Below are 27,981 nucleotides of genomic sequence, written 5' to 3'. Positions count from 1 at the left end.
TAGGGTAGAAAGACACCGATTCCAGCTCTGGTCAGTGGGGACGCCCAGGCCGGGTTTATTGCACTTGCAACAGAATTTAAATAAGTCCCGGGTGTCCTGGAGCCAAGGTGAGGGGGCAGTTGGGCAGGGAGGGGAGAGGGAGGGGAGGGGAGGGGTAGCGTCAGTGCAGCTGGTGGGCAGAGCCCAGATCCCATGAGCCCAGGACCATGGGCCCCCACTCTCTCCAGGAGCCCTGGAAGGGTCTGCGTCTGGCCAGGCCGAGGTTCCATAGCTGTGGCCATCATGGCCTCTTCAGGGTCCTGGGCGTTTCCTGACTTCTCCTGAATCGGGGTGGACCGGGCCTCCAGGCCGTCTTGCGCAGGCCCAAATGTAGTCCTGGGTCTACCTGGTTAGGCTACCAATGGTCTGAGTCAGGGTCCCGGAGCAGCATGGGCCACAGGCCTCACCCGAGTTCTGCTTCCCATAGAGCTGGGTTTGGGGCCCGTGCCAATCCTTGCTTGGGATCTGCCCTGAGCTGGTCCTGGGGCACCATCCCTGGTTAGTGTTCCATGTTGGCCCGCCAGGACCGGGACTCTCTGGGGCCGCCAGGTCTTACTCCCAGGTTCCACATTCCTAGCGAAGTCTCAGTTGGGGCCGGACAGGAGGTCCTGGTGGCACGTCAAGCCCTGCACACTGAGACGAGATTCCCAGCGCTGTGGGTCCGAGTGGCTTTCAGAGAACTCTTGCTCCAAAATGCAAAGGCGGCAGGGAGACTGAGGCCCCTGTCCCTGGGTCTGCTGTGTGTAAACGAGGGTCCTTCACAGTACATGGGGGCGGGGTGGGCCTCAGCTCCTCACCCCCCTTGCTTGGCCCTTCAAGTATGTCCCTGGGCTGGGGAGAGGAGCTTCTCCCTGGCCCTCAGCACCTTCAGGAAGTGCCCAGACACCTCTCTGTCAACAGAGGGGGGGTGGGAGAGGCCTGGGCCTTCAGATTTGGGGAGTCTGGGATCAGGCATCAGAGGTGGCTGGAGGCTTGAGCTGAGCTTTTTCCATGGCGGTGCCGTAGGGGAGGGAGCGTTTGAAGAATCCAAGCTAATACAGAGAAGAGGAAAGAGGGTTTAGATGTGCTGTCTCCCTCTTCTCCCTGCTGTGACTCCAGAGGGAATGAGAAAGGCTCTCCTGCACCTAGGCACATCCCCCCACCCCCAGCCAGAGCAGCCTCTGAATTCAGGCTGCCCAAACTGCGCCTTGAACTGGTCCGGCATGCCCAGTCCAAAGCTGGTACCAAAGGGTCTTTCCCCAAATGTAAACATGGCCCTCATTAAGCCGGGAATGGCACAGAGGTTTGAAGGCAGCTACCAGTTCTGAGCATCTGGTGGTGGCTGCCTCTTGAGAAGGGTTCTGAGGCCACTTCCAGGCTCTTGCTGGCTGCCATGGGGTTTGGGATGGGAGGTGGGAGGGGAGTGGGGTTGTTGGGGAATGACAGCATATGCCATTGGCCCGACATGACAGCATTCCTTTTGGGGGCGGGGGATACTTTGATTTTCAGTCTATAGAAAATATACTAACTTGAGACAAGAGACTTTCTAAGTTAAAGGGCTTCAGAATGAAGGATGGGCCCTGATGGGCTGTGTGTGGCCAGGCAGAGGTAGAGGCATGGGGTTGGAGGTTCGGAGACCCTGGAAGAGGATGCTTACGCTGTGCTAGGGTCAGGGCTAACCTTGTAGAGCACGTAGATGAGCAGAGCTAGGAGCAAGAGGCCGATGAGGATGGCTAGGATAATGATCCACAGCGGGGCGCCGTGGCTGCCTTCTGCCTTGGTCCACTGCACGGCTGTGGCCACCTAGGGAGCAAGCCACGTGAGGCCACGGGAAACCCAGAAGTCCTTCCCATCCTACACGTGACCCTCACCTGCCATTGGCCCTAGACTCCCCGAGCCCTCATTTTTGACTTTTTGACCTTAAGAAATTTCAGTTCCTGAAATGTGTTAATATTGTCTATTTGCGGCCCTTCACACCTGCTATCCTCTCTCTCCAGAATATTCTTTTTCCTGAGGGGTTAGCCTGTTTTTTAAAATCATTGTATTAGGGATTCATATACCTCCCATCACAATCTATATATACATCAATTGTGTACAGCACATTTGTACATTTGTTGCCCTCATCATTCTCAAAACATTTGCTCTCCACCCAAGCCCCTGGCATCAGGTCCTCATTTTTTTTCCAATACCTATTCTTCAGGTCTCAGTTTAAGTATCACTTCTGCCAGCAAGCCTGTCCTGATCTGTCCCTGAAGGACTGAGCTCAGGCGCCCCTGTGAAGTGGTCCTCCCCTAACATACTGGCAGGAGCCCTGGTGGTGTAGTGGTTACGTATGCATTGGGCTGTGTTCTGAATGGTCAGCAGTTCTAAACTACCAGCAGCTCTGCTGGAGGAAGACGGGCTTTCTACTCCCATAAACAGTCTCGGAAACACACAGGGAGCCACTATGAGTCAGCATGGACTCGAGGGCAGGCAGTGAGAAACACTGGCACTTGTCACGTTGTGGTCATTGCTGGTTCCACGCTAAACTCTAGCGGGGAAGCGACACTGTTAGCCTGGCTGACCACTGTATCTCTATCCAAGGGCCTGGTGCACAGTTGTCAGTGCTCAATAAATATTTACTGTATCAAGACACTCCCTCCCACCAACCCGTGTCCCAGGCTGGTGTCAGACCCGGTACTCTGGGGCCGGTAACGCTGGCCCTGGGCTCACCTGAAGTTCCTTACTGGGCAGCTCCTGAGGCATGATTCGGTAGGGCATCTTCAGAGCTTTATACACAGCTTGACACTGCAAGCTGAACGGCTGGTGCTCCCACTGTGAGTGGAGGATAAAGTGGTCAGGGCAGCCCCCTTCGAATCTAGGGGACAGAGGGCTGCCAAGGGCCTGGCTCCCACCAGCCCACTGCCACTGAGTCAATTCTGTCTCACAGAGACCTTACATATAGTTTGCGAGGCTGTAAATCTTGGTGGGAGCAGCCAGCCCCAGCAGCTGGTGTGTTTGAAACATCAGCTTTGTGGTGAGTGACCCAACGCCTGCCCCACAGCCTCACCAGGGTCCAGGTGGGCATTTCCCCTATTTTTGATTCACTGTCTTATGAATCACTCCCTATGTCCCTGCTGTAAGAATATAAATATGTAGTTGAATCAGTGTAACTAAGTAATGTATAATTCGATGTTCAATAAAGTACCCGCCCCCCGCCACCGACTATTAACGTGGGTTAAGCACCCAAGAGGATGCCTGGAGCACCATATGCATAGTCGCTTCGACTAGTCCTATGTCTGATTGCTCTCCTCTGTGCACTCATCTTCCAGCTTACTGTTTTTCTATCATTCTGTATAGTGTGTTGGTCCGGATTCTCCCCTCTCTTTGAATGGACCAGGAATGTGAGCCTGTCCTTCCCCGTGTGGACACGGGGTGGCGCCAGAGATATACAGCCTCGCCTACCCGGAAAGGGCCTCGGAGAGGAGCTAGAACCCCTGGTTCCTATTCACTAACGGACAAGTGGCTCTAGTGGGAAATAAGCCCACTCAGGCAGAAGGTCAAGTGTCAGGGCTGAAGCAAAGGTCCCTCACCTGCAGGAAGGTCTTGGCCCAGACTCGGAAGTGAAGTTGCAGGCTTCGGCTCTCTTGCCGGTGCAGTGGCCCCAACTCACAGCGCAGCTTGAAACACGCGGCCTCTGTGCATTCCTGGGAAGGAAGGCCAAGCTTGCACCTACGGTCTGCCTCGGTGATGTACTCAATGCCCAGGTACAGACCCCATTCCTAACCCAACTCACCAGGATCTGAGGCCCGGAGGAGGCGGAGCTCCGGCTAGGAGCCTCCCGCTTCTGCAGCTGGTGGTGTTGGGAGCCTTCAGGATCCAACTGCAAGAGACAGGCCATCAGTTGCCTTTCCTACCTCATCACAGTTTCTCCATCAGCCTTCCCCTGGGTTCCAGCGCACCTTGCACCATCTCTCCTTGACCCATCCACCCATCCGGCCCTGAGCTCAGCATTGAACATGGAAAGAAATAAAACACGGTCCCTGGAGTCTACATGGAGGGAGAGCCTGGTGATGGATAGGGAGCGAGGCTCCTGTTCCTGCCGCAGTGCCTTTGCACTGCTCCTGCCCTCATTTAGAATGCTCGGCTCTCCCTCTGCACTGGTGAGCTCATTCTGTCTTTTACCTGCTTCTTTCTCAAGAGGGTGCCTTTGATGGCTCCCCCCTCATCACTTCTCACGGCCTGTGAACTTCTCCACCTTTATTTCATTGCCTATCTCCTTCCACTCAGGAGTCCTGGTGGCAGAGTGGGTTGCACATCGAGTTGCTAATGGCAACCATTGCATGTTCAGTGGTTCAAACCCACTACTCACTCCTTGGGGGAGAGATGAGGTTGTCTGCTCCCATAACGATGTAAAGTCTTGGGCACCATGCGGGGCTGTTCCTCTCTGCCTCACAGGGTCTCTGTGAGTCTGGCATGGATAGTGAGTTTGTTTTTGGTTTTGTGGCCCTCCCCCTGGCACATGAGCTCCAGGCCAGTGGGGGCCTGGCTGCCTTTACTAGGCGAGGTATTTCCTGAGCCTCTGATGGCAGTGGAGGCCCTCATTTAACTGGTCACTGTTACCGAGTATTCAGCTTTAAAGACAGGCACTGGAGTCTAGTAGGACAGGCCCGAGGACAGCTTCCCAGAGCAGGTGACAGACCTGGCCCCCAGAAGTGAGTGAGGACAAGAAAGGATGTGGGTGCTGGCCACAAAGACAGCACTGTGGACGATCAAAGGCTTCTTCCCGACTAGGGCCTGAGGTGTCTGTGGGCCTCTGACCCTTTTAGTGACCTCAGTCTCAGCTTCAGGCTCATCCTCTTTGGCTCTTCCAGGTGCCACGGAACCTTTTCCAACACATCCCGTACTTCTGCCCCCACAAAGGCGGCCCCTCACCTCCAGGCTCTGTGGGTTGAGGGGGTGGCTGGCGGTGCAGTTGCTCAGTCCTGTCACCCTGGTCACGTAGAGCAGCTGCCGACCTTCCAGGGCCTGGGGGCAGCTGAGCTCCAGCGTCCCGTGGCTGATGGAGCTAGGGCCCTGGTTGATGAGCTGAGGCAGAGAGGGTACAGCGGACAGAGGGGTGGGTGAGATGCTCCCAACCCCCCCAGAGAGACCCCCGGGTGACCTGAGGAGGGACTGGTGGAGTCGGCAAGGCAATTCTCTCCAGTGGGGGCCCTGTCTTTCCAGCTCAAGGCTGATTCCCAGTGCCTCCTCCCCACCCCTGTCTGCCCACCACGCAGCAGCCCCTCCTCGCTCTGCCAAGCTCCCCTCCTGCGGCCCTCCGGCCCCCCATGCACATTGGCCCTTGGACTAGCTCCTCCTCCTCTGTCATTCATACCACTCCCCTCCGAGCATCCAGTCTTCCCCCCCTCACCTCATAGACGTGGTGGACAGCAGGGCCCACATCTCCCTCCTCCTCAGGCGGGTCTCCGGGATGCCAGTCGCTCACAGGGAACAGCACGGCCTCTGGTTTGGAGACACTGAGCAGGAGGGGGATTGAGAAGAGTGGGGGGGGTATGTGTCTCCCTCCCTCGGATGCCCCACTCGACCCCTCCCGCACTGACCCGTTAAGGGAGACCTGAGCCTGAGCTTCCACGGACAGTCGGAAGGAGACCACGTCGCTTTGGGAATTGTTGAGATTCTTGCTGTGGGATCCGGGAGACCAGAATGAGTGGAGCCAGGAGCCGGCCCCGCCCCTGCTCCGCCCCGCCCCTATTAACACAAGCCCCGCCCAACCCCACCCACCGCCCCGCCCCACCTGAGGATCTGAAAGTCAAACTGGATGGTTTTCTTTGTGTCTCGGAGGTGAGGGACGGTAAACCGAAGGCCACTCCACAGCTGCAAGGTAGGGCAGGCTGTGAGACAGGGGTCCGGCTCCCCCCAGTTCTGGGCCGGCTGGTCACGGCCGCCCCCCCAACCCGCCCCGTCTCTCAGACTCACACTGGCTCCGGCCTTCATGGGGTTCCCCAGGTCACACACCAGCAGACGGCTCTGGTTCACCGCGAAGTAGTCGCAGCTCAGGCTGGAGAAGTTCTGAAGAGGGGTTGGGGTGCAGCTCAGGTCTGGGGCTTCCCTCGGGCAGGGTCTCACCCCCCCTCCCCCAGCCCCGACCGACCATCAGCGAGACCCCTCTCACCCCGGGGTGTCTGACGAGTCCAGAGTACTCGGCCTCGGGCGGGGCGGTGACCCGCAGCTCGGCCTCATAGGCGCCGCCCTCTCCCACGTTCTGGGCGTGGAAAGTTAGGTTGAGGGCGTTCTTGTCCCCCAGGTAGACTCGGTTCTGCTCCCTGGAGGGAGGCGGGTCAGAAGTCACGGGATAAGGCACAACTCGAGGGCAGGCTTAGTAAGCTAGGTGCTTTATGCAGCTCTTATAATGTCCATACAGCAGTTGTATCAAGCACATGTATACATATGTTGCCATCATTTTCAAAACATTTTTTTTTCTACTTGAGGCCTTGGTATCCTCTCCAACATCCTCCCTGCGACTTATTTCCCCCCAGATTGTCTTTATGGGAGCAGAAAGCCTCATCTTTCTTCTTCTTTTTTAAATTAATAAATCTTTTTATTGGGACTCATACAACTCTTATCACAATTCATACATACATCAATTGAGCAAAGCACCCTTATACATTCGTTTCCCTCGTCATTCTCAAAATTTGCCTTCCACTTGGGTTCCTGGAATCAGCTCGGTTTCCTTTTTTTTCTCCTCCCCTTCCCTCCCCGCTCCCCCCCTCATCTTTCTTCTATGGAGCGACTGGTGGTTTAGAACTGCTGACTTTGTGGTTAGCAGCCCAACATATAACCACTACGCCACCAGGGCTCATAGATGCTGTCATTCTTTCTCTGCACGGGAAGAAGTTTAGGCACAGAGAATGGAGGTCACTTCCCAGGATCACACAGCCTGTCTCGTGTAGCTGGCTAGAGTAGTCTCATCTCTGCTTTACCAGGTCCCAAGACTTAGATGTCCTGCTTTCAGGCTATAAGACCCTCCCAGAGCAGAAAGGGCCTGCTTTAATGTGGGCCCGGACTCACCCAAACACTTCCAGCTGTAGGTCCGGTACACAGATATTGTCCTCTCCACAGTCCAGTAAGATCTGAGCCTGGGGAGTTGGGCAGCCTTGAAGGAGGGCAGTTAAGACCTTCTCCCCTCGTGGGTGGTAGGCCCCCAAGAGCCTTGACCTCTCTCCTCCCGGCCCCCTAGTCCCTGCCCTGTCCTTACCTTGTCCTCTATCCGGCTCTTGCTCTGGTAATGCAGGACTGGCTGCAGGCCATGGTGGTCCACGGGGGCTTGAGGGTCCAGGGAGAAGGTGAGGGCGATGTGAATTGGAGAAAGTTTATCTCGGAATTCTGACTCATTCTGGGGCCAGGGGAGAGGATTCACAGTCAGGAGGCTCTGGGGGCTTGGTGGCCAGGCTCCTCAGCCCCTTACACCTCCATCTATCCACTCAGGGCTCAAGAGGACTCACAAGTCCAAACCTGACCCCTCTCATCGCTCCAAGGGTCCTGGCAGCCTGTCCCCAGCCCCTTGCACAGTCCTGCAAGAGTCTAAGTCCTCTCTTGGAATGCAGCCACCCTTCCCAGGCAGCCCTTGGCCCTCTGAGGTCAGGACCCTACCCGGAGGTAGATCTTCATCTCTTGGCACTCCTCCCGAGCCCCATTCTGGATGAGCAGGGTCTGCGTCAGCGTTGCCTGTTGGGAAGCCAAGAACAGTGCCCGGCGCACTCCCCCCTTCTGCTTCTGCCAGTCCAACTGGAGCTCTACCGCAAAGCCTGTGGGGAAGGGGATGTAAGGCAGGGCACGTTGCCTCCCTTCATTTCACCTATTCAGCCCCCCAGGCCTTCCACTCCCTATCCCAGTGCCGGGGAGACCCAGGCCGCCTCCCTCACCAATGGAGTCCGGAACGTGTTTTCCAGAAGCATTGAGGCAGAAGCTGAGGTTGATGCTGGAGAAAGACCAAGAGGCAGGCTGGTGACCTCAATGGCGGAAGGCAGCCCACCCACCACCGGCCACCCAGCCACATCTAGCCTAGGTTACCCCTCATTTGTCCCCTTCATAAGACAGACCTGGGCCCCCACCCACCCAGCCACAGACAGAGGTATCCCAGGCTTGAGGCCAGTCTGGTGTGGGCCCCCGCTCACCAGGACACAGGGTTTCCCTCCAGGCTGCAGCTGTGTTCTTCTGGGTTGAACGTGGTGGGGAAGATGGTGAGGGAGGCACTGGCAGACACAATGGGGCGGCCCCTGTGGAGCATGGATAACAGGTGGGTGGACTTAAGATTCTCTGTAACCTGCTGGTCATGCCTCAGCACACTCAGGTCGTCTGCCCTGACTCCCATCCTCAGCATGCTGGGAAATTCCCAGGTCACTTGCCCCAGGCTGCCCCCTGCATTCATACCTGTACACCACGGCCTTGTCCACACCAAAGGCCCCCACTATCAGATCTGCAAGAAGTCGAGAAACCATCCTTCACAGCAGGCCCCAAATTAGGAGGCCTACCTTATCTTTCTAACGATAGAGACTTAGTTCCATTGCTTAAGAAGGCGGATGTGAGCTTGTGTGATCATGAAGTGTTGAGATAAGGTATCAGGCATCAAAGACCCAGAACAAAAATTATATCAATGTGAATGAGAGGGCGAAGTGGAGACCCAAAGCCTATCTGTAGACAATTGGACATCCTGCACAGAAAGGTCATGCGGAAGAGACGAGCCAGTCAGGCTTCAGCAGCGCACCAATGAAACACAACTTTCTTCTAGTTCAGTGGTTCTCAACCCCTCTAATGCCACCACCCTTTAATACAGTTCCTCATGTTGTGGTGACCCCCAACCATAACATTATTTTCTTTGCTACTTCTTCACTGTGATTTTGCTACTGTTATGAATCGTTCGAACCCCAAAGGGGTTGCAACCCACAGGTTGAGAACCGCTGCTCTAGTTCTTTAATGCTTCCTGACCCCCACTATCATGATCCCAATTCTACCTTACAAATCCAGCTAGACCAGAGCATGTATACTGGTACAGACAAGAGCTGGAAACACAGGGAATCCAGGACAGATAAGCCCTTCAGGACCAATAATGAGAGTAGTGATGCTAGGAGGGGAAGGGGGAGGGGGAGATGGGGGAAGAAAAGGGGAATCTATCACAATGATCTACATATAACCCCCTCCCAGGGGGATGGACAACAGAAAAGCAGGTGAACGGAGACCGCGGTTGGTATAAGACATGAAAAAAAATGATCAAGGGTTCACAGAGTGAGGGAGGGTGGGTGGGGGAGGGGAAATGGGCTGATACCAAGGACTCCAATAGAAAGAAAATGTTTTGAGAATGAGGATGGCAACAAATGTACAAAGGTGCTTGACACAATGGATGTATGTATGTATGGGTTGTGATAAGAGCCCCCAATAAAAAGATTTTTTGAAAAAAGGCTGCTGTGGGGGAGATATTGCCATCTGGTGGTCCTCACCTAGAACTGTCCTCAGATAGAAGTGCCGGGAGAGGCGCAGAGGGGGGACATGGGTGTATGTGACTGGGGAAATCTAAGGTGACAAGGGGCCTGGGCACAACTCACCAGGGTATCCGTTGCCATCCAGGTCCCGGCCTCCTCTCAGAGCTGAGCCAAAGAAGTCTGGGGTATGGCCAGCTGCCCAAAGGGGCAGCAGAACCTGGGAGGGCTTAGAGCCCAGGCCCCCTGGTCCCCCAGGGAATATAAGCACCAAGCCTTGCTGGGTCTCACCACCAAAGGGGACGCCAATGGCCACATCTGCAAGACACATACAGTCAGTCGTCCAGGGGTCCAAATCTCATCTCCTGACCCCAGGACTGATACTTTCCCCCATCTGTCAGCCCCAAAGACTCAGACATTGGGGTTCAAGTTTGCAAACTTCTCGCAAATTGCTGGGGAACTCAGGTGACAGTCAAGACCCCTTCCCCTCCCCCAGTCCAGTCTGACCCTGCACATGCCCCACCCCCCTGAGCCTGTGGTATTTACCGTTGTAACCATCCTGGTCCAGGTCTCCGAGTGGGGTCAGGGAGCTGCCAAATCGACCAAACTCATCTTGGCCGGTGAGGGTGAGGGTGGGCATGGGCTCCATGCCAGTGGGGTGCTGCAGGTAGATGTAAACCCGGCCCACCTCTTGGGCCCGCCCGTCGGCTGTCCTCTCCATAAGCAGGGGTGCCCCCACCAGCAGGTCATCCAGCCTGAGGTGGGGAGGGAAACACGGTATCCAGATACCCAGCCTTGCCACCAATCCTCCAACCCCACTGCCAAAAAGTCTCAGGCATCTTGGGCCCCAGCTTCCCTTCCCCTCCCCGTGAGACAAAAGATCTGAGAGGTCCTGGCCTTTAGCTCCCAGCTCTCTCCTTGCCCCTGAGCCAGCAGAACCCAGAGCAAAGTCCTGGAGAACAAGTCTCCTTGGACTACCTGCTCCACCTCCATGCCCCCCTCTGTTTCCCACTACTCACCCATCTCCATTGATGTCTGTGGCAGCCACTGCGTAGCCAAAGTAGGAGGCCATCTGGGGAGGGCGAAGGGAAAGCGCCGAGTCAAAGCTAGGGAGTGCCAAGGCTGGGAAGTTGGGCTGAAGGTGTTGGGTTCAGATGCCTTTGGTAGTTCGTGTGTCCTTACCTGTTCCCCTGAGAAGTTGTAGAGGGATCGAATGTTGGAGCCATTAAGGATGGTGACCTGGAGGATGAGGAGACAGGCTTTGGTCCTGAGCTCTCCGAGAATACCATGGGAGGAAGGCATGGGCACAGGCCACCCAGGGGCAGGTACTCCCTGGCGACACAGACCCCTTGTCCCTGGCTCCTTTTGAGTTTTGCTGCCCCCTCCACTCCCAAGTCTCTGTTGGGTAGTTCCACCCAGGTGTACTTTACCATTTTTTCCCTATCACTTAACAACTACTGACATGTTTTCTGGTCCGTCATCCATCTCAACCCACTGGAATATAGGATCCACGAGGGAGGGGCTTGGTTGTACCCTTTGCAGAGCCTAACGCAATGGTTCTCAACCTGTGGGTCTCGACCCCTGTGGGGGTCAGAGGACCCTTTCACAGGGGATGCCTGATTCATAACAGTAGCAAAATGATAGATATGAAGTAGCAATGAAAATTATTTTATGGTTGGGGGCGGTCACCACAACATGAGGAAGGTTGAGAACCGCTGGCCCAATACAACGTAGTGCTTGGTAGGCAGTCGACGTTCAAAGTATTAGCTGAGTGTTCCCAGGTGTGTCAGAGCCAACATGTTACAGCCCGAAGTCATTCCTTATCCTCCAGGGCTCCCAAATCACAACCTTCATGTCTACCCATGTGCCCCCTTCCCATAGACAGCTCCCCTTGCTCCTCAATCCTCTAGAATCCCTGCTCTCTTGCTCACTCTCCGTCTTTCCCTGGAAGCCCCTCACCCACCCAGACTGTTGGACAACTTCCCATCTAGTTTTCCTGTTGTGGGGTCCCTCTTCCCTTAAGCCCCCCAGCCCCCTGTTCCCCCACCCCCCCCCCCACACACACAGAGAGAGAGAGAGAGAGAGCCAGCCATCCCTGCAACAGGCTAGGATGACTGCCTCAGGCCTGAAAGTCCACAGTAGTCCCCTGCTACCCACTGCCAAAGTCTCAACATCCCTTCTGTTTCCTCACCACCTTTGCTTACCCCCACACCTTCAATCAGTCCACACGTCTTTTAACGTGCCCTGAAGTCCGCCCCCCACCTTGGCTGCAATGTCCTTTCTGCTCGTCTCTGCCGATCTTTTAGAGCCTTTTCTCAGAGCCATCCTGGCCCTCGGAAGGAGATTATTACATCCCCTAAGCTACTGGGGTGTCGTGGTGATTAATTAGGCTGCTAGCCACAAGGCCTGCAGTTTGAAACCAGCCACCGCTCTGAGGGGGAAAGACAGAGTTTTCACTCTCCCAAAGAGTTATAATCTCGGAAACGGAGAGGCAGCCTATCCTGTCCTGTGAGGTCGATATGAGTTGGCGTAGACTCGATGGCAGTGAGTTTAGTTTGGCTTAAACTGCTACAACAACATAACCACTACGTAGCTCAGATATAGTGCCAGCTTTGGAACAAGGCAGACCTGGTTTTGAATCTTTCTCAAGCAACATATTTGGTCTTTTCCACACTCAAATCAAACTCACCGTCACTGAGTTGATTCTAACTCACACTGACCTTGGAGCGCAGGGCAGAACTGCACCTGTGGCTTTCTGAGGCTGTAACTCAGTACAGTGGAAAGCCTTGGCTTTCTCCCAAGGATGGGCTGGCAGTTTCGAACCGCTGACCTAGTGATTAGCAACCCAACATGTAACCACCTTGCCATCAGGGATCCTCTATGGTATGAGAGCTCCTAAGAGCTTTACTTTTCTCTTGTGAAAAATGTGAACAGTAAAATCTAGCCCATAGGCCTGTTATGGAAAATACAAATCCCAAACTGGTAGTGCCCGACGCATTGACGGCTCATAAAAAATAGCTCCAACGAGACTGTAATTACGTGTGTGCAGCTCTCATCGTACCTCCTTGCGAGGAGGTCTGATGCCGAATTTATCTTATCTCTTAGCCTTGCCTCAACAAACCTTGCTCATTGAGTGAGCTGCCATGGCATTCTTACCCACATCCTTTATGAGCACTTGTCACCATCTATCAATAACACCTCCTAGTTGGAGGTGCCTCACAGTTCTCTCAGCCCTTCTCCATGCATGGTCTCATGTCAGCTCTCCCCGAGCCGGGTGAGGTCAGGACTATGATTACCCCATTACACAGAGGGCACGAGGCTCAGACAGGTGAGAAGTCCAGGACTTTTACGGAATAAAGCAGAGAGGAGCACAGTGATTCACCCTGAGCGCGGGCCGGAATCTGAACCTACATTTGCCTCCGGAGCCCAGGTTTCAACCCATCTTTTGAGCCCCCACAAACTGCCATGCATGCTTGTGCTTGGCCAGGGGAGGGGAGCGGGGGCAGGAGGGGTTCGGGCTGGATCTTACATAGCCATAGGTGAGGTTCCCTTTGGGCACGCCAGCAACGAAGTCTGCAAAGAGAGGAGGAAATTGTGTCTGCCTGAGGGCGAGGCAAGGGGAGCCATACCTCTCAGTTCTGGAGCCGCCCGGCCCCTTGGCCCCAGCTGGGGGAAACGTACTCACCTTCTGTGTCATCACCGCTGAATTCTCCCACAGCCACAGAGTATCCTGGGGCAGGCAGAGGAGGTGGGTATTATTTGGGGGATCTCGCAGCCTTGGCCCATCTCCCCACCACTCTTGGGCCCTCACCATCAGTCTGCCATCCAGCATGGCAGAGAGGGCAGGGTGCCCCAAGGGAGGGCAGGCGGCACGGGGGTACATAGGGAAAGTACCTCACTCACCCAGGTAGCTGTCATCGTAGATGGAACTGGCCTGGCGAGTCTGCAGCTGCCCCTGAACCAGGTTGATCAGGTATTCGGGGTAATAGGAGGCTGCAATCTGCTCCTGGGTGGCAGACAGGATCTGGCCTGGGGAAGCCGAGGCGCAGGGGATGGATGCAGGGCGGGGCGGGAAGGAGGGCTTTAGGGGTCGGGATGACAGGATTTCAGAAGTCTGCTTCAAGGGAGGGAAATGAGTGCAAGGTGGTAGAATAGGGCAGGTCAACCTCAGGAGAGGAAAAGGAGAACCGGGGTGGGAGTTGCCAGGAGCCCAGGTGGCGGAGCACACTTAGTGTTGCGCTGCCATCTGCATGGTTGGCAGTTTGAGACCACTAGCCGCTCCTTGGGAGAAAGGCAGGGCTTTTTACTCCAGTCAACAGTGACCGTGTCAGAAACCCCCAGGGTGGACCCTGTCCTAGATAGAGGGTCACTATGAGTCGGCATGGACTCCATGGCAGGGAGTTTGGCTTTTGGTTTTGGGGTGGGGTCTGAGGACGCATGGGAACAGAGGAGCTGGAGATTGCAGGTGGGAGGGCGGGGGGGCAGGGGATGGCACAGGAAGGACTTACCTTGCCAGAAATAGCTCCCTGGTCCCCCCAGCACCACACGTCCAGTCTGTGGGGGACAGAGGGGGAGGAGGCGAGTCCAACGCCAGGTCCTATCTTCCATGTGTCCACTCCCCCACCCCCTTTCCTTTCCAGACACTTTCTCACCTTGGTGAACTCTGCGCTGAAGCCCCCTTGGCAGTAACCCTGCCCTGCTGCCAGGCTGAAATCTGTGAGGGGAGAAGGTGATAAGGGTGGGCCTGGATGGATGGGTTGGGCAGAAAAGGGGTGAGAGAGAGAACCAAAGAGAAGGCCCTGCCTAGACAAGCCAGTGAGCATAAAGGCTAATGGGGAGCAGGGAGACAGCCTGGAACACACGCAGAAGTAGAGAAAGCTGATGCGGGACACGGGGCCCTTCTTGTCCCTACCTGAGCGGCACGGTGCGTACTCCAGGATGCGGGTGAAGTTGTCTGTGGAGAGGTAGCAGGTGCCCACGGGGTCGCGCAGTGGGTCCTTCTCCGTGCGCCAGCTGTACAGTGGAGCACAGGCCTGGGGGTGCAGGAGAGGAGGGGCTGCAGGTTTACTGGGCCCCACACCCACCCACAGCCCATCTCCAAGCCCACAGAGCCCATACCCCCTCACCAAGATGGAAGAGCCATGCGCTCGAATGGTCGCCCCAAACCATTGCAAGGACTTGTATTCCACAGGCTCCTCTGGGCTGGACACGGACGCCTCCAGGATCCGAGAGCCTTGGACACGTGAGAGGAGGGGAGTCATGCTGGGCCCAGGGCAGCCTCACCCTCTTTCCCAGGAGGGTCCTGCCCCCGCCCCCCCCACACACCCTCCTCAGCCTGGGGATGCCAGGCACGTCCAAACCCTGGGGTGTCATGACTCAAAGGGAGAGAGGGGTGGAGAAGGATCATTTTGCACAGTCGAACTTACCGCTCCCCTGCGTGCTTACACACACACACACACACACACACACACACACACACACACACACACAGAATGAGGAGGTTCTAGAGCTGCTCCCCGCCCCCCCCCCAGCTCTCCTGTCACCTCAGCTGGATCCCTGATGCTCCTGGTGAAGAGTGGGTCAGGGGGCTGGCTGGCAGCTCTGCTTGGCTATTTCCCAAGAGGCTGAACTTCTCCGGCCTCATCCGTCTCTCTAACAGCGTCTTACTCCATTTCTTTTCTTTACATCTCTGTTCCTTTTCTCTCTGCCTCTTTCCAAGCCCCGTCTCTACTCTCCATCTGACAGCCTTCCTCCTCCTCCTCTTCATTTTTCCATCCTCCCCATTGTCTCTTTCATCTCTATCACTGTCCGCCCCTGTGTCCATGCGCCTGTCTTTCTCTCTGGAGCCAGACTGCTTGCGTTCACACCCTGGCCCTATCATTGACTAGCTGTGTGATTGTGGATCAGGTGCTTCACCTCTCTGTTTCCTCACCTCCAGAGTGAAGATCACACCTCAAAGACTGAACCTACATGAAACTTCCTGCCGTGGAGTGGAGCTGCCCCTTCATGCCTGAGGTTGTGCGTCTTCACCGGAGCCGGCCGCCTCATCTTTCCTCCACAGTGTGGGTGGTAGGTGAAGCAGTCCAGTACTTACCCACTGCACCACTTGTGGTTCTTAGGTGCCACCGAGTCGGTTTCGACACATAGTGACCTTATGCATGACAGAATGAAACACTGCCCGGTCCTGCGCCATCCTACGCTTGAGCTGCGGTGTCAGTCCATCTCGCTGGGGGCCTTCCTTCCCCTCGCTGCCCTTTTCTTTACCAAACATGACGTCCCTCACCAGGGACTGGTCTCTCCTGACATGTCCAAATTCACTCAAACTCACTCAATGCTATCAGGTCAATGCTGACTCAGAGCGCCCCCCCACCCCCCCGGTTTCCAAGGTAGTAACTGGAAGGGAGTAGAAAGCCCAGTCTTTCTCCTGAGAAGCTGCTGGTGGCTTTGAACTGCTGGCCATGTGGATCACAGCACAACAGGTAACCACTACACCACCAGGACTTCATCACTAGCGTTCTTAGTAAGACCTCATAGGGTGGTTGAAAGAATCCTTTCAAGTGAGTTGATGCATGTAAACAGTGGATGACAGGGTCTGGGGCACAGCAGTGCTCTGGGAGGGTAAACAAACAAGCAAACAAACAAACCAAACTCACTGCCAGGAGTCAATTTTGACTCATAGTGACCCTTCAGGACAGGGCAGACCTGTCCCTGTCTCATAGTGACCTAGGACAGGGTAGAACTGCCCCTGGAGACTCCCGAGACCGTAACTCGATGGGAGTGGAGAGTGTCGACTTTCTGCTACAGAGAGGCTGGTGGACTCATTTACACTTCTGATCTTGCCGGCAGCAGCGCAAGGTGTAGCCCTGAGCGCCCAGGGCTCCTGCTAGTAGGTTTCTCTAGGACAATAGTTCTCAACCTTCCTAACCCCGTGACCCTTTCACACACTTCCTCATGTTGTGGTGACCCCAACCATAAAACCATTTTCTTTTCTTTTTTCTTTTTTTACATTTTATTAGGGACTCATACAACTCTTATCACAACCTATACATATACATACATCAATTGTATAAAGCACATCCATACATTCCCTGCCCCAATCATTCTCAAAGCATTTGCTCTCCACTTAAGCCCTTTGCATCAGGTCCTCTTTTTTCCCCCCCTCCCTCCCCTTTCCCCCTCCCTCATGTGCCCTTGGTAATTTATACATCATTATTTTGTCATATCTTGCCCTATCCGGAGTCTTCCCTCCCCCCCTTCTCTGCTGTCCCTCTCCCAGGGAAGAGGTCACATGTGGATCCTTGTAATCAGTTCCCCCTTTCCAACCCACTCACCCTCCACTCTCCCCATAAAACCATTTTCGTTGCTACTTCATAACTGTAATTTTGCTGCTGTTATTAATCTGAATGCAAATATCTGATAGGCAGGATGTATTTTCATTGTTACAAATTGAACATCATTAAAGCATAGTGATGAATCACAAAAACAATATGTAATTCTATATTGTGAAACATTTAGTTCTTTTTTTGGGGAAGTATTTATTTATAGTGACAAATAAATGAAGTATTGTCTTAAAGCATGGTGTAGCCTGGGTAACAGTCTTCACGCAGAGTAACTGTATGTGGGTGAGGGCGTATCTGCATGTGGGCGGACTCGCCTGGAGACAGAGGAGCCGTTCCTAAGGCCATTGGAGACAGGTGTTTTCCCATGGTCCACAGGTGATCCCTGTGAAAGGGTGGTTGGACCCCCAATGGGGTCGCAACCCACAGGTTGAGAACCGCTGCTCTCGTGCCTGTAGTCTAGCCTGCTTCCTTCCCATCTACTTGGCATCTACTCCAGACCCTGAGCTCCTTGGGAGTGGCGGCCTCATCATCTTTAAATCCCCTGCAGCACCGGCGGCGCTGGTCTGTCTCACACACCGCACACCGTTACTTAAGTCAGGGCTTAGTTCAATGAATGGAATGGTCTGAGTGACTCGCCCTGTCTTTGTCTGTGCTCTTGGCCCCGGCCTCCCTGAGTTGTGGGTGATTCAGGGGAAATGAGAGCCACATGTTAGTGAATCATGCCCGCCCTCCTTGGGCTGGGCTGAACTGGGAACTTGGTGTGAGATCCTGGGCGGGGGCGGGACAGGGACAGAGAACCGTGCCCAGGGCACGTGGCCACTGGGGTACTGGGCAGGCTCCACCCTTCGCTCCACGCACCACACAGACCCCACCCCCATGCGGGTGGGGTTGGGACTCTTTTCTCCCTATCTACTCCTGAGTCTACCAAAAGGGTTTGGTTACCTTTGCTGTCAAACTCAATGGGGGTGCACTGCGAGGCGCTGGTGCCCCAGGGGCAGAGGTAGACAGCTCCCCCCTGCAGCACTCCAGGTTGGCTAGTGTTGGCCTTGGGCGCGCCCACCAGCACGCTGACCCTGTGGAGGGAAAAGGAGAGGCTGTTCGTGTTGCTCCGAGTTTCCCGGAAGCAATGAAAGCTCTAGTCTGGGGCCCGCTAGGCCAGGGCTGCCTGGGGGGGGGGTAGGTGCCCCCTGGTTGTATTTATATCTCAGAAGATGCCACAGATGCCAGAGGCACAGGCTGGAGTCAGGCGGTCCCCATGTGCCGCTGTCACTAACACTTCCCCCTCCCTCTCCTCCCCAGCCTTTCTCTCTTCTCTCCCGGCTCCCCCAGCTATGAAAAGGAAGCGGAACTTGAGTCAATTTCCTAAGAAGAAGAGGGAGCAGAGGGCCTGCACCCCAGTTTCTTCTGCTCCTCACATCTCTCTTTAGATTAGATGCTCCAGTGGCCTCTCACCTAGCAGGCTCTTTCTTCTACCCGGGCAAAGCCCTTCCCTGAGCCACCACCCAGGCGGCATAGGGCTGCCCAGCCCTGGGTGTGTGGGAGGAAAATGTGAGTCTTGGAAATCAGGCAGCAGAGAAGTGAGAGGGGCTGGAGGACCGGGAAAATGCTCATTCCCCTGGGCCTGGGCCTGCCCTCTGGCGACCCAGCTTTGGACCTCCCCAACGTGGCTGGACTTTGACTCAGCCTCTCACACATCGTGCCCAGGAGTCTGAATCCAGATCCGCTTGTCTGGTGCCCTAGCTCCATACATGGTCCCTCTGTTGCTCCTGAGACACGTGCAGAGGTCGCCTCTGACGGGATCCTTCATAATGGGATGGGAGCCTTCATAACCAAGGTCCCAGATTATCTGCCAGTCACCATCCCTGGCCCCTTGGCTCCAGAACCTCCACCCAGCCCTCATCTGTTCAGCTTTGTCCTTCCGGGCCTCCCAGGAGGACTGCATCTGGCTGTCTGGACAATTCAACCTGGCCCTTGGACCCCTGTCCCTGCAGCCTTGGTCTTTGCCCACCTGCTGCATCTGCCCCTGCTGCTTCATTCCTCTGTCCCTCTGCCCCCCTCTGTTGCTTCCAGCTTTGGGGTTGACTCTCCTTCTTGCTCCGATCTTGGACTTGTCCATCTCTAATGATCTCAGTGTCCGCTCAGCCTTCACGATCACCATTTCCCTGGTGTTTGGGAATACCTTTCGCAGCTTCTCTCACTAGGAAACTGGAACTGTGGTAGAGGCCCTAGAAGGTAGGAGTGTCTTCAAAGTGGACTAGGTACGCCCAATGGAAGAGGGATGTGAGGGGCGGGGTCCAGGTGGCCTCATTGATGGCGACCTCATGCACCACAGACCTGAACGCTGCCTGGTCCTGGGCTGTTGTTGCTGTGTCCCCGGGGAGAATAGGGCTTGGAGAGTCGGTCCCAGGGGACTGAGTGAGGAAAGAGGAGAGGCTTATGAGGGTCAGGGGATGCCTGTAGGGGAAGGTAGAGCCAAGTGGGGAACCAGGTAGGGGTGGGCAGAAGAGAGCTCCTGGAGGGATGGGGGTGGGGTGCCAACCTTGGTTACCCTGGGGACAGGAAATGTTTACTGCCTGTGGCTTCCTGTCAGTTTCCAACCTCTCACTTCTCCGTTTGTCTCCCACCCACCATTTGTCTCCCCCACTGAGCCCCACCTCTGTCACTCTGGCATTAGATCCAGTTGGGGGCGGGGAGGTGGGAGCTGGCCACTCTGCTCCTAGAGGAGCTGGCTGGCTGCCCATTAGGTGAGACTGGTTGCGGGGAGAGGAGGAGAGTTTGCATTGTCCCTGCTGAGTACAGAAAGAAGGGAACACCCTTCCCGGGAACTTGGCTGGTCCCTCAGACTCCAGAAGGCCGGAAGGGCCACTGACCTGCACTAGACCGGAGCAGCAGTGGCAGGGAATAGAGCCGTGGGCCAGGAGCCAGGAGTCCTGGTTCCGACACTAGCTCAGTGTGCTCTGGGGCAATACCCTTTCCCACTTTCTGAGTGAAGAAGTTGAGCCAGGTTATCTCAGAAGCTGAGACTCTCCTTTCAGGAGAGCACAGGGGTGGGCCTAAGGGATCCTCCCCCAGTCCCAATTCCTCTGGGGGAGGAGCTAGGCCTGAAGACTTTTAAGGGGGCCTGAGGAGGGAGCTTGGAGTATGATGGCAGGATTAGAAGGCAGGAGATTAGGCCTTACCAAGTGTGTCAAGCCCCCAAGGCCCAGCTCAGGGCACATCCATTCAGGCTGTGTGAAGGGTCAGAGGCCTTGCATGCAGGCAGAGCCCCGGTCCTACCTCAGTCCTGCCCCTGACCACCTACAACCAACCAACCAACCAACCAAACAACCAACCAACCAACCAACCAACCAACCAACCAGCCAACCATCAAAACCTCCACTGCCATCAAGGGATTCATAGCAACCCTATCGGACAGAGAACTGCTTCATAGGGACATCTTTCCCCACAAGGAGGCTTGTTGGTTTTTAGACGACTTCCAGCCAGTTCCAACTGAGAGCAATATGATAGGCAACAGAAGGAACCACTGCCTGATCCTGCTTCATCCTCATCCTTATCCTCATCCTCGGGCTCCAGATCCCTATTGTAGTCACTGTACCCCGCCAGCTCATGGAAGGACTTCCTCTTTTTTGGTGATGCTTGACTTTTCCAGGTTCCTACTTGGTAACATGTCCAAAGTATGTGAGACAGAGTTTTCCAAGACAAAGTGGCAGGTGGGTTTGAACCTCTGTCCTTTCAGTTATCAGCTGAGCATGTAACCACTGAGATGCCACGGTGCCGATTCCTTGGCTGTCACCATGCTTATTCCCGAGGATCAAGTGGCCCTTCCATCCCAGCTACCCCAGGTCAATCCATAGAAACAGCGCTCTCCCCAAGGGAGGCACTGGGGGCCAGACCAGCCAGACCAGAGACCTTGCCCTTATTGCCCCACTCCTAGTTTCTGCTTCCCCAGCCCCGCTGCAGTTGGGGCCCTCAGGAGGATCTAAGAAGGTAACAGGGAGGGTCCTCAGGCTATTTTCAATGTTTCAGAGAGCCTAACGGAAATCATGCATTTACCTGATAAGCGAGCCCAGGCTAACTAAAACCTCAAATGTATTTGCTCTGGGCTGGAATTATATCAACTCATATGGGGAGCCTGGTTATCTCATGCTGGTCAGAAGCTCTGATTGGCAGCTCTAGATATTTTTTGGTTAATAAAAAATGGAAAAAGGAATTCGTTATCCCTTACTTAATACAGTTTTGCAGATAACTTGGGGTGGCAGGGTGGGGGTGCAGGTGGCCCAAGAGAAGAGAATTGGCACCATTTGTTCTGGGGCCAGAGAGTCCTGAAACCCTGGAGTGGTCCTCGGGGGACCCCAGGGACCACAGCTGGAAGGCACGGGAGAGCATCTACTGGTTTAGCCATGTGCTGGTAAAGTTCCTGACACACCTTCCCGTCTTCTTCTAGAACAATCTCCTTTACCTGTTCTATGATAGCATTAAAAACTTACTTTGTTCACCGTATGCCTTTTCCTATCATTTGAATTCAATAAAGGAAAAACCTTTGAAAAATAGCAATAAAGATGCCACTTTAAGAAAAAGCTCATTAAAAAAAAAAAGAAAGAAAAAGCTCATAAACTGCTGACCTAGCCTTACGTCCCATTTTTAAGATGAAAAAACCACGTCTCAAAGAGGTTAGGTAATATTTCCAAAGGCTTGCAGGGTCCTTTCCACCATAAAAACTAGAAACTAGGACGCCTGGGTCCCAGGCCAGTGTTCTGGTCTACCTCACTGCCAGTTGGTCTGTCCTCTCCACTGTCTCCTCGGCCAGGTTTCTGATTAACCAAGTCTGCGTTCAATACACAGTTACTGTTTGACTCTGGTGGCCTGACAAGGTGGGGGTGGGCAGCTACAAGTGGACCAGGTACTATAGCAGCCCTGAAGAAGCAGGACAGCGGCTTCTCTCACAAAGTGCTCAGAGGGTTTGAACCTTTGCCCTTTCAGCCTGTGGCTAAGCACTTAACCACTGAGCCACCAGGGCACCTTTTCCCTGGCTGCCACCCATACTTACTCCTGACGATTAAGTGGCCCTTCCATCCCAGGTTCTGCAGGTCAAGCCAATAAACAATGTTCTCTCCAAGCGAGGCATCTGGTGCCAGGAAGGTCATGTAAGAGCTTGCCCTTAGTGTCCCACTCCTAGTTTCTGCTTCCCCAGTCCCGCTACAGTTGGGCCCTCACAAGGATCCAAGAGGGCAACAGTGGAGCGTCCTGGGGCTAGTTTCACTATTTCAGGGAGCCAAACGGTGCATTCAAAGGGTATGTCTGCCTGGCTGGATTGGAAGTGTTACCTCTGCAGGGTTGTACCAGGTGGGGGATAAGGGTTCAAGGATCTGGGTTGAGGCTGGACCATCTTTCCAGCTTGCACCTGGGCCAAGTCACTGCCTTTCTCCAGGTCTAGGATTCTAAACTCATCCAATGATGGGTTGCTTTTGAACAGCCCCTAGAGAAACTTCAGTTTGAAATCTCTAGGACTCCTAAAGCTTCTCTCTCATTCTCTCTCTCTCCATATGTGTGTGTGTGCATAAAACTTGTTCTGCCCAACGCAAAGGTTGTTCTAAAGATCCAGGGGGAAAATAGACATGTAAGCAAGCGCAAAAGGAATGTGAAGGGATAGTATTACTATCACTATTTATAAGGCAGCACTAAAAGCGAGTAAGAAATAGAGAAAAATTTAAGACAAAGAACTAAGCAGGCAGGGAGGGGAGGCCCAGAAATAGCAAACAGCTACTGGGTCAAAGCCAAGCCTCAGGTGCAGAGTGCCCTCTACGGACTAGGCGCTTTCATACACCCGATCTCATTGCAGCTTCAGAACAAAACTCCAGTGAGTGGTGGAGCCAGGCGTTGCCTCCAGTCTCCGCTGTCTCTCCCAGGAAAGTCTCTGGTGCTCAACTCTGTCCCTTGATGCTGTCCCTGTGCGCAGCAGAAGGGATGCCGGAGAGGGCGAGGAGAATAGTGTGGTGCTCTCTCTCTTTCGTCACAGGTGAGGGGCTAAGTTTGTCCCTGGTGGGGGCTGGGAGGCGGAAGGCCCAGCTGTGGTGAGAGGTCATCAGGGAGGCAAATGGTTCCGAGTCCTGCTCTAAGGGAGGATGTTAACGAGAAAACAGGAGGGGGAAGAGCGCCGGCTGGACACCTGGGTTCTCTTGGGGCAAGAGCAGAAGGGAAGGGGGCAGGGAGGAGAAGGCTGGGTCCTGTTTGAGAGGATAGCTTTAGGGGCTGTAAGATCAGGCAGAGGGCCAGTCAGACACCTCGGGGAGCAGGAGTGCAGGATGTGAGTGTCTAGATGTTTTAGAGGAGTGTTTTAAAGGGAAATGACAATCTTGTTAGTGGGGAGGCAAGAGGAAAGTTAAAAGCCAGCTAACTGAATACCTTACACAAGGGAAGAGACCCCATTGCTGTCTTGCCCTTTCTCTCTGCCATTTGGGTTGTGGTAAGAAGTGTGCAGGAGACCAGGCCTGGCAGAGGCTCCAGGCCGAGGTGATGCAATGGGGTTTGGGCAATAGGCCAGTTGGAGGTGGGGTGGTGGTGGTGGTTGTTGGGGTTGGGTGGGGACCTTGAGTAGCCCAGAACCAACAGCACAGCTGGGCCTGAAACATCATCCTTTCCCCCCCATCTCCAAGGCCTGCCTTTACACAAAAGAGAACTCGTCTCCCCCTCTTTTCATCGTAGAGTTAGATGAACCACTGTTGCCTAGAAATGAAAGAAACCGTGCCTGTATCCCATGTGTGAAAACACCTCACCTCTGACAGGAGTCCTGTCAGACTGAGAGGCTTGGGGAGGGTGGCAGGGAGCAGCCAGCAGCAATCCCAAAGCTCGGAGATTGGGGAGATGGATTGCATTAGGCCCTGTTGGTGTGTGTGTGTGTGTGTGTGTGTGTGTGTGTGTGTGTCCTTGGCACAGCTCAGGTGTAACCACCTCCCCCCTCTTACTCCCCATACCCTGTCCCATTGTGGCCTCTGCTCCCAAGCCTGTGGGTACCCCATTTTCCAGACATCCAGGCTCCCCATCTGCTTGCTACCTTGCTGAGCTGGGAACATAGACCTAATTTTGAGAAGCCTCTGTTCCCAGCTGTCCTGCTCTTGGCCACCCCTTCCCCGGGTTCTTAGGCCCAGCGAGCTGACGTCTCTCAGGCTTCCGACCTCAGCCTCCAAATCCCGGTCTCAGTTCAACTGTAGCCAGTCGACAAGCTACAGGAAATCAGCTTTTCTCTTCCTCCCAAGAGCTAGAGGAAGAGGGAAACCGCCCACCCCCTTCACGCTCGCACCCCCCTCCCGACCGACCGACACATCGAAGCACCCGCCCTTGGCTGAGCCCGCCCCCCAGACCAGGGAGCCCCAAGAGCCAGAGTCCTAGGACACCCCACAAGTTCCCAATCCTCTGAACAGAGATTGGGGTGGAAGGTGGAGTAGGAATCCGAAGAGAAAGGGAGGTCTGGGGTCTTTCCCCAGGCTGAGTCGAGGGGGGAGGGGAGGATGAAGCTGGCCCCCATTTAACCCCCTGACCCTCTCAGTCTCCCCCTTATGACGCCCAGCTAATTCTTCTGCTTCTACCGGTTCGCTCTCTGCACAATGGCCCCCTAGGAACCCGAGGTCTTCCAGGGCGCCTGCAAGCCCTTCCCAGTCTCTGCGCCCCCTCCCGCCTCCGGTCCCGGCAGCCCTGGGATCTCAGCCGAGACCCCGGCTCTCTCCATTCACGCACTCTCCTCTCCCTTGGCCCCAGGACCCCGGCCCAGACGCCCCCAGCTTCCAGCTCCGTGTCCTCTGCCCACCGATCTCAAACGCCAGGCCCCCTCCACGCGAGCCCTTGTCCCCTCCCTGCTCCGGCGCGGGCCCTCAACTCCAGCGCGGGCCCCCAACTCCTGCCGGAGTGCTTCCAAACTCCGCCCCTCCAGCTCCAGCCCGGGTCCCCTCCAGACCCCAGCCGCGCCCCCCGTCTCCAGACCTTCCTCCCCTCCACTCGCCGCCGCCTGCCCGCCGCACTCACCCGTCCGCCCCCGGCCGGTAAAACTCCACCGAGAAGCCGAAGAAGGAGCGCGGGGGTCCCGAGAGCACAGCCGGGGCCTCCGCGTCTAAGTTGAAGCCCCCGACCCGGGGTGGCGGCGGCAGCAGCAGCAGCCAGAGCAGCAGCAGCAGCAGCAGCGGCGGCGGCGGCCGCGGCGGCCGACGCCGGGGGTTCCCGCGCGGCTGCACGACGTGGAGAGGGGACCCTGGCGTCGGGCTCTCCATAGCGCCCGCTCTTCCCTGTCCTGGGGCCACCGACCCGGAGCCGCTTCCTAAACCTCCCAGAGGCGAATGACTCAACGCGGGGAGGAGTTTGCCAAACTCCCGGCTGAGCCCTCCCCCCGCCGGCCGGGGGGGATGGCGGGGGGGCATTCCTGGGTCCTTGGAACGCTCAGCCCGAGCCCCCCACCCCGAAGGGGCATGGGGGGGCCGCACCTCTTTGCCCCCACCCCACCCCCACTTCCCCAGCCCCAGCTGGAGGCCGGTTGTCTGGACTGGGTCAGACTGGGCGGGTTTGGGCTCTTCCCCCTTCGCCGTTTCCCCCCCCTCCGCCGCCTTTCCAGATGTACAACGTAAACGGTCGGAAAAGAAGTCGGAAAAAGGGAGCGGAGCATTTCCTAAAGAGGAAAGAAATCACCTCTGCAGGGTAGAGGGAGGCTGCCTCTGTGTGCAGGGTCTCTCTCACGTCCACGGGGATGGGAGACTCCGCTGGCATCCGACCAACTGGGATTCCCCCTTGCCTTCCTGGGGCCGCCCGAGGCCTGGGTTCGCTCTAGCGCGATTGGGCTTCAGGAGGGTAGGTACAGTGTGCTCCCAGGCAGCCTCCGAAAGGACCAGCCCCAGTCCCTGAGTTCACCTCCGTGCTTCCCCCTCCGACACCCGCCCCCCCCCACCTTGAAGCTGCTCCAATTGAAAACCCAGGAGTTGAGACCCCCCCACCCCCCACACACACCAGATGAGGAAAGCCCTGAACTGGGTGGATGGACAGAGTGGGCTCAAAGTTCAGGACAATTGTGGGGCTGGGGTAGGCCCCGGCCTACCCTGTGGAGCCCTCCTGTTGGATCTGGCAGTTGACCAAGAGCAGGGGAGTTTTATGAGAGCTTTGGACCCCTTCATCCCTTCTTCTTGAGCCCACCCTGAAGAATTGTAGCAAGGGCTAAGGTGGTATTTTGAACAAGGTCCGGACATGCTGCTTCTATTGCCTGTAGGTTCTGGGGGCTGGAACCCAGGACCCTAATTCTCCTTAGAATGATCTTCTGTGGAAGGGGAAGGGAAAGCAGTGACCCCCTCCCCACGCCTTCTCCTGGCCCTGGCTCCCTGTGATGAGATCACCTTTCAGGATTCTAATCTTTATCTTGAGTCTGGGGGAGGGGGAACCAAGGGGCCTAATCTCCCTCCTAACCCCCTCTCCTTTCCAGCTCTCTTCTTGCCCTCTGCCTCCAGGACACACTCCTTCCAGAATGAGCCCCCTGCCCACCCCCAGTCAAACCCTGCCCTCTCTCTTCCCCAGCCCCCTGGCCTGGCCCAGGGAGCTCAGAATGGAAGTGCCCAGAGTCACTTTCCCTGCCACCTTGCCACTCCTCTGTCTGTCCCAAATCATCCAGCTGTTTTTAAAAGCCCTTCTTTGGGGTTTCTTCTTCTAATGAGTAGAATCTAATAGGAGCTGGCCAGGCTCCAGGGCGATGCTGGCCCCCATCCGACTCCTGCATCTGCAGGGCCCTGACCCTTTCTTCTGCTGCAACCCAAGGTATCTCTAGGGAAGGATTTTAAGCACAGTGTTACTAAAGAAGTAACCTCTAGGTGAAAACTACTCAGGCCACAGCCTCTCAGCACTGCCCCTAGGGAGGAGAGGGCTCTGCCCTGAGTGCTGTGGAACCCAGCAAAGCACTGGTGGGAATCAGGCTCTCTTAGTTCTCAGCCCTGTGAGGCTCTTCAGATTTTCTCAGGAGTTGGGAGCTTAGGGTAGGGGAGAGGGGTTGCTAAGAGGGGTATGTGTGTTCAGGGAGAGAGATGTATGACTCAGTTCCTCCCAGGAGCCTGGGTGAGGGACAGGGGACACAGTGTCCAGCCCCAATTCTCCTCTCCCTAACCTTGGCCAACTCAAACAGGCCCCCCTCCCTGTCCATTTTCTGCTCCTGTTTACACCGGGAGCCCCTTAGTCATTCTCTGGCTGGCTTTTCTCCTCCCCCCAATATCCCTCCTCTCTTGGATCTCTCTGCCCTTATAAGTCCTCTCCCAGTGGCCCCAACACCTCCTGCCTTCCCTCCCACCATGCCTGGTTTTGCCTGACACTCTCTCTTTCCCCCACCCCCCTGCTCAGGGTTGGGTCTAAACTTGGGGTTCTCTTACAGTTGGAGCTACTTCAGCATAAGCCTCCAAACCTGGAAGCTGGCCTAAAAAGGCCAGCCAAGAGGCTTGCCTAGAGGTCATCAGTCCAGCAATCTAATTCAGAGGAGGAAATGGGTGTAGACAGATGAAGTGGCTTGTCCAAGGGCATGCTGGCTAACATGTTAGTGGTAGAGCTGAGTCCACAGTCCAAGCGTGTGGACTCCAACCCCAGTGCGCTCTCCTCTAAGCCCACTGCCTCTCATTGCCTTGTCTTTTCTCAGCTTTTCCTCTCTGCCTTGCCTTGTGGAGCACTGATGGTGTAGTGATTATGTGTTGGGCCGCTAACCATGAGGTTAGCAGTTCAAAACCACCAGCCACTCCATGGGAGAAAGTTCAGGCTTTCTACCTTCAGTAAGGAGTTCAGGTCTCTCTGAAATCCACAGGGGCAGTCCTACCTAATCCTATAGGGTCACTATGGTCGGCATTGACTCAATGGCACTGAGTGAGTGAGTGTCTCTCTTAGGTTGTCTTGGGCCCAGCCTGTGTGTTCCAAATGCCTCTGTGTTCTCTCCGATCTGACCTCCCTGGTACCCTCTGTCTCTTCTGCTCTCCGTAGGAATGATTTGCACTGATGACTGACTGTTATGATTCATGGTCTGTTCCACAGAGAGGCCAAAGAGGTGAAGGGCAAGGGCAGAACACTCATGAGGCCCCTATTGTCACCAGCCTGACTGCCCTGGAGGCTAGAGTTTTAAAGTTGGGAGAGTGAATTTCCAGAGGAGTTCAGGGTACCCGTTCTTCTTTTAA

General features: G+C 55.5%; 1 protein-coding gene across 1 annotated transcript; it reads right to left on the bottom strand.

Annotated features, from left to right (window-relative positions):
* Positions 1 to 31: 31 nt before the first annotated feature.
* On the bottom strand, positions 32 to 25,202 carry ITGA5 (integrin subunit alpha 5). Its single transcript, XM_075551540.1, has 30 exons — positions 24,830 to 25,202; positions 17,756 to 17,886; positions 14,600 to 14,706; positions 14,386 to 14,506; positions 14,126 to 14,187; positions 13,982 to 14,027; positions 13,377 to 13,502; positions 13,159 to 13,203; positions 13,003 to 13,046; positions 10,656 to 10,712; positions 10,493 to 10,545; positions 10,020 to 10,228; positions 9,600 to 9,791; positions 8,431 to 8,476; positions 8,175 to 8,276; positions 7,923 to 7,978; positions 7,651 to 7,805; positions 7,256 to 7,393; positions 7,069 to 7,136; positions 6,173 to 6,323; positions 5,977 to 6,069; positions 5,795 to 5,874; positions 5,601 to 5,681; positions 5,411 to 5,516; positions 4,933 to 5,085; positions 3,794 to 3,880; positions 3,591 to 3,704; positions 2,731 to 2,832; positions 1,699 to 1,821; positions 32 to 1,070 (listed from the first exon to the last, which is right to left on the bottom strand). Exons 1-30 carry the CDS (start codon positions 25,069 to 25,071, stop codon positions 987 to 989), a joined length of 3,174 nt encoding a protein of 1,057 aa, XP_075407655.1. The 5' UTR covers positions 25,072 to 25,202; the 3' UTR covers positions 32 to 986.
* Between the last annotated feature and the right edge of the window lie 2,779 nt (positions 25,203 to 27,981).

This window comes from Tenrec ecaudatus, chromosome 6, assembly GCF_050624435.1.
Source record: "Tenrec ecaudatus isolate mTenEca1 chromosome 6, mTenEca1.hap1, whole genome shotgun sequence".
In the NCBI taxonomy this organism is placed as follows: domain Eukaryota; kingdom Metazoa; phylum Chordata; class Mammalia; order Afrosoricida; family Tenrecidae; genus Tenrec; species Tenrec ecaudatus.
This window is presented reverse-complemented; position numbering and strand designations above follow the sequence as displayed.

Coding starts and splice junctions, on each gene's coding strand:
- ITGA5 (XM_075551540.1), bottom strand. CDS start 25,071: ATGGAGAGCCCGACGCCAGGGTCCCCTCTCCACGTCGTGCAGCCGCGC. Junction 7,806..7,922: donor ACACGTTCCGGACTCCATTG/GTGAGGGAGGCG, acceptor CCTTCCCCACAG/GCTTTGCGGTAGAGCTCCAG. Junction 1,071..1,698: donor TCATCTACGTGCTCTACAAG/GTTAGCCCTGAC, acceptor TCTCTGTATTAG/CTTGGATTCTTCAAACGCTC.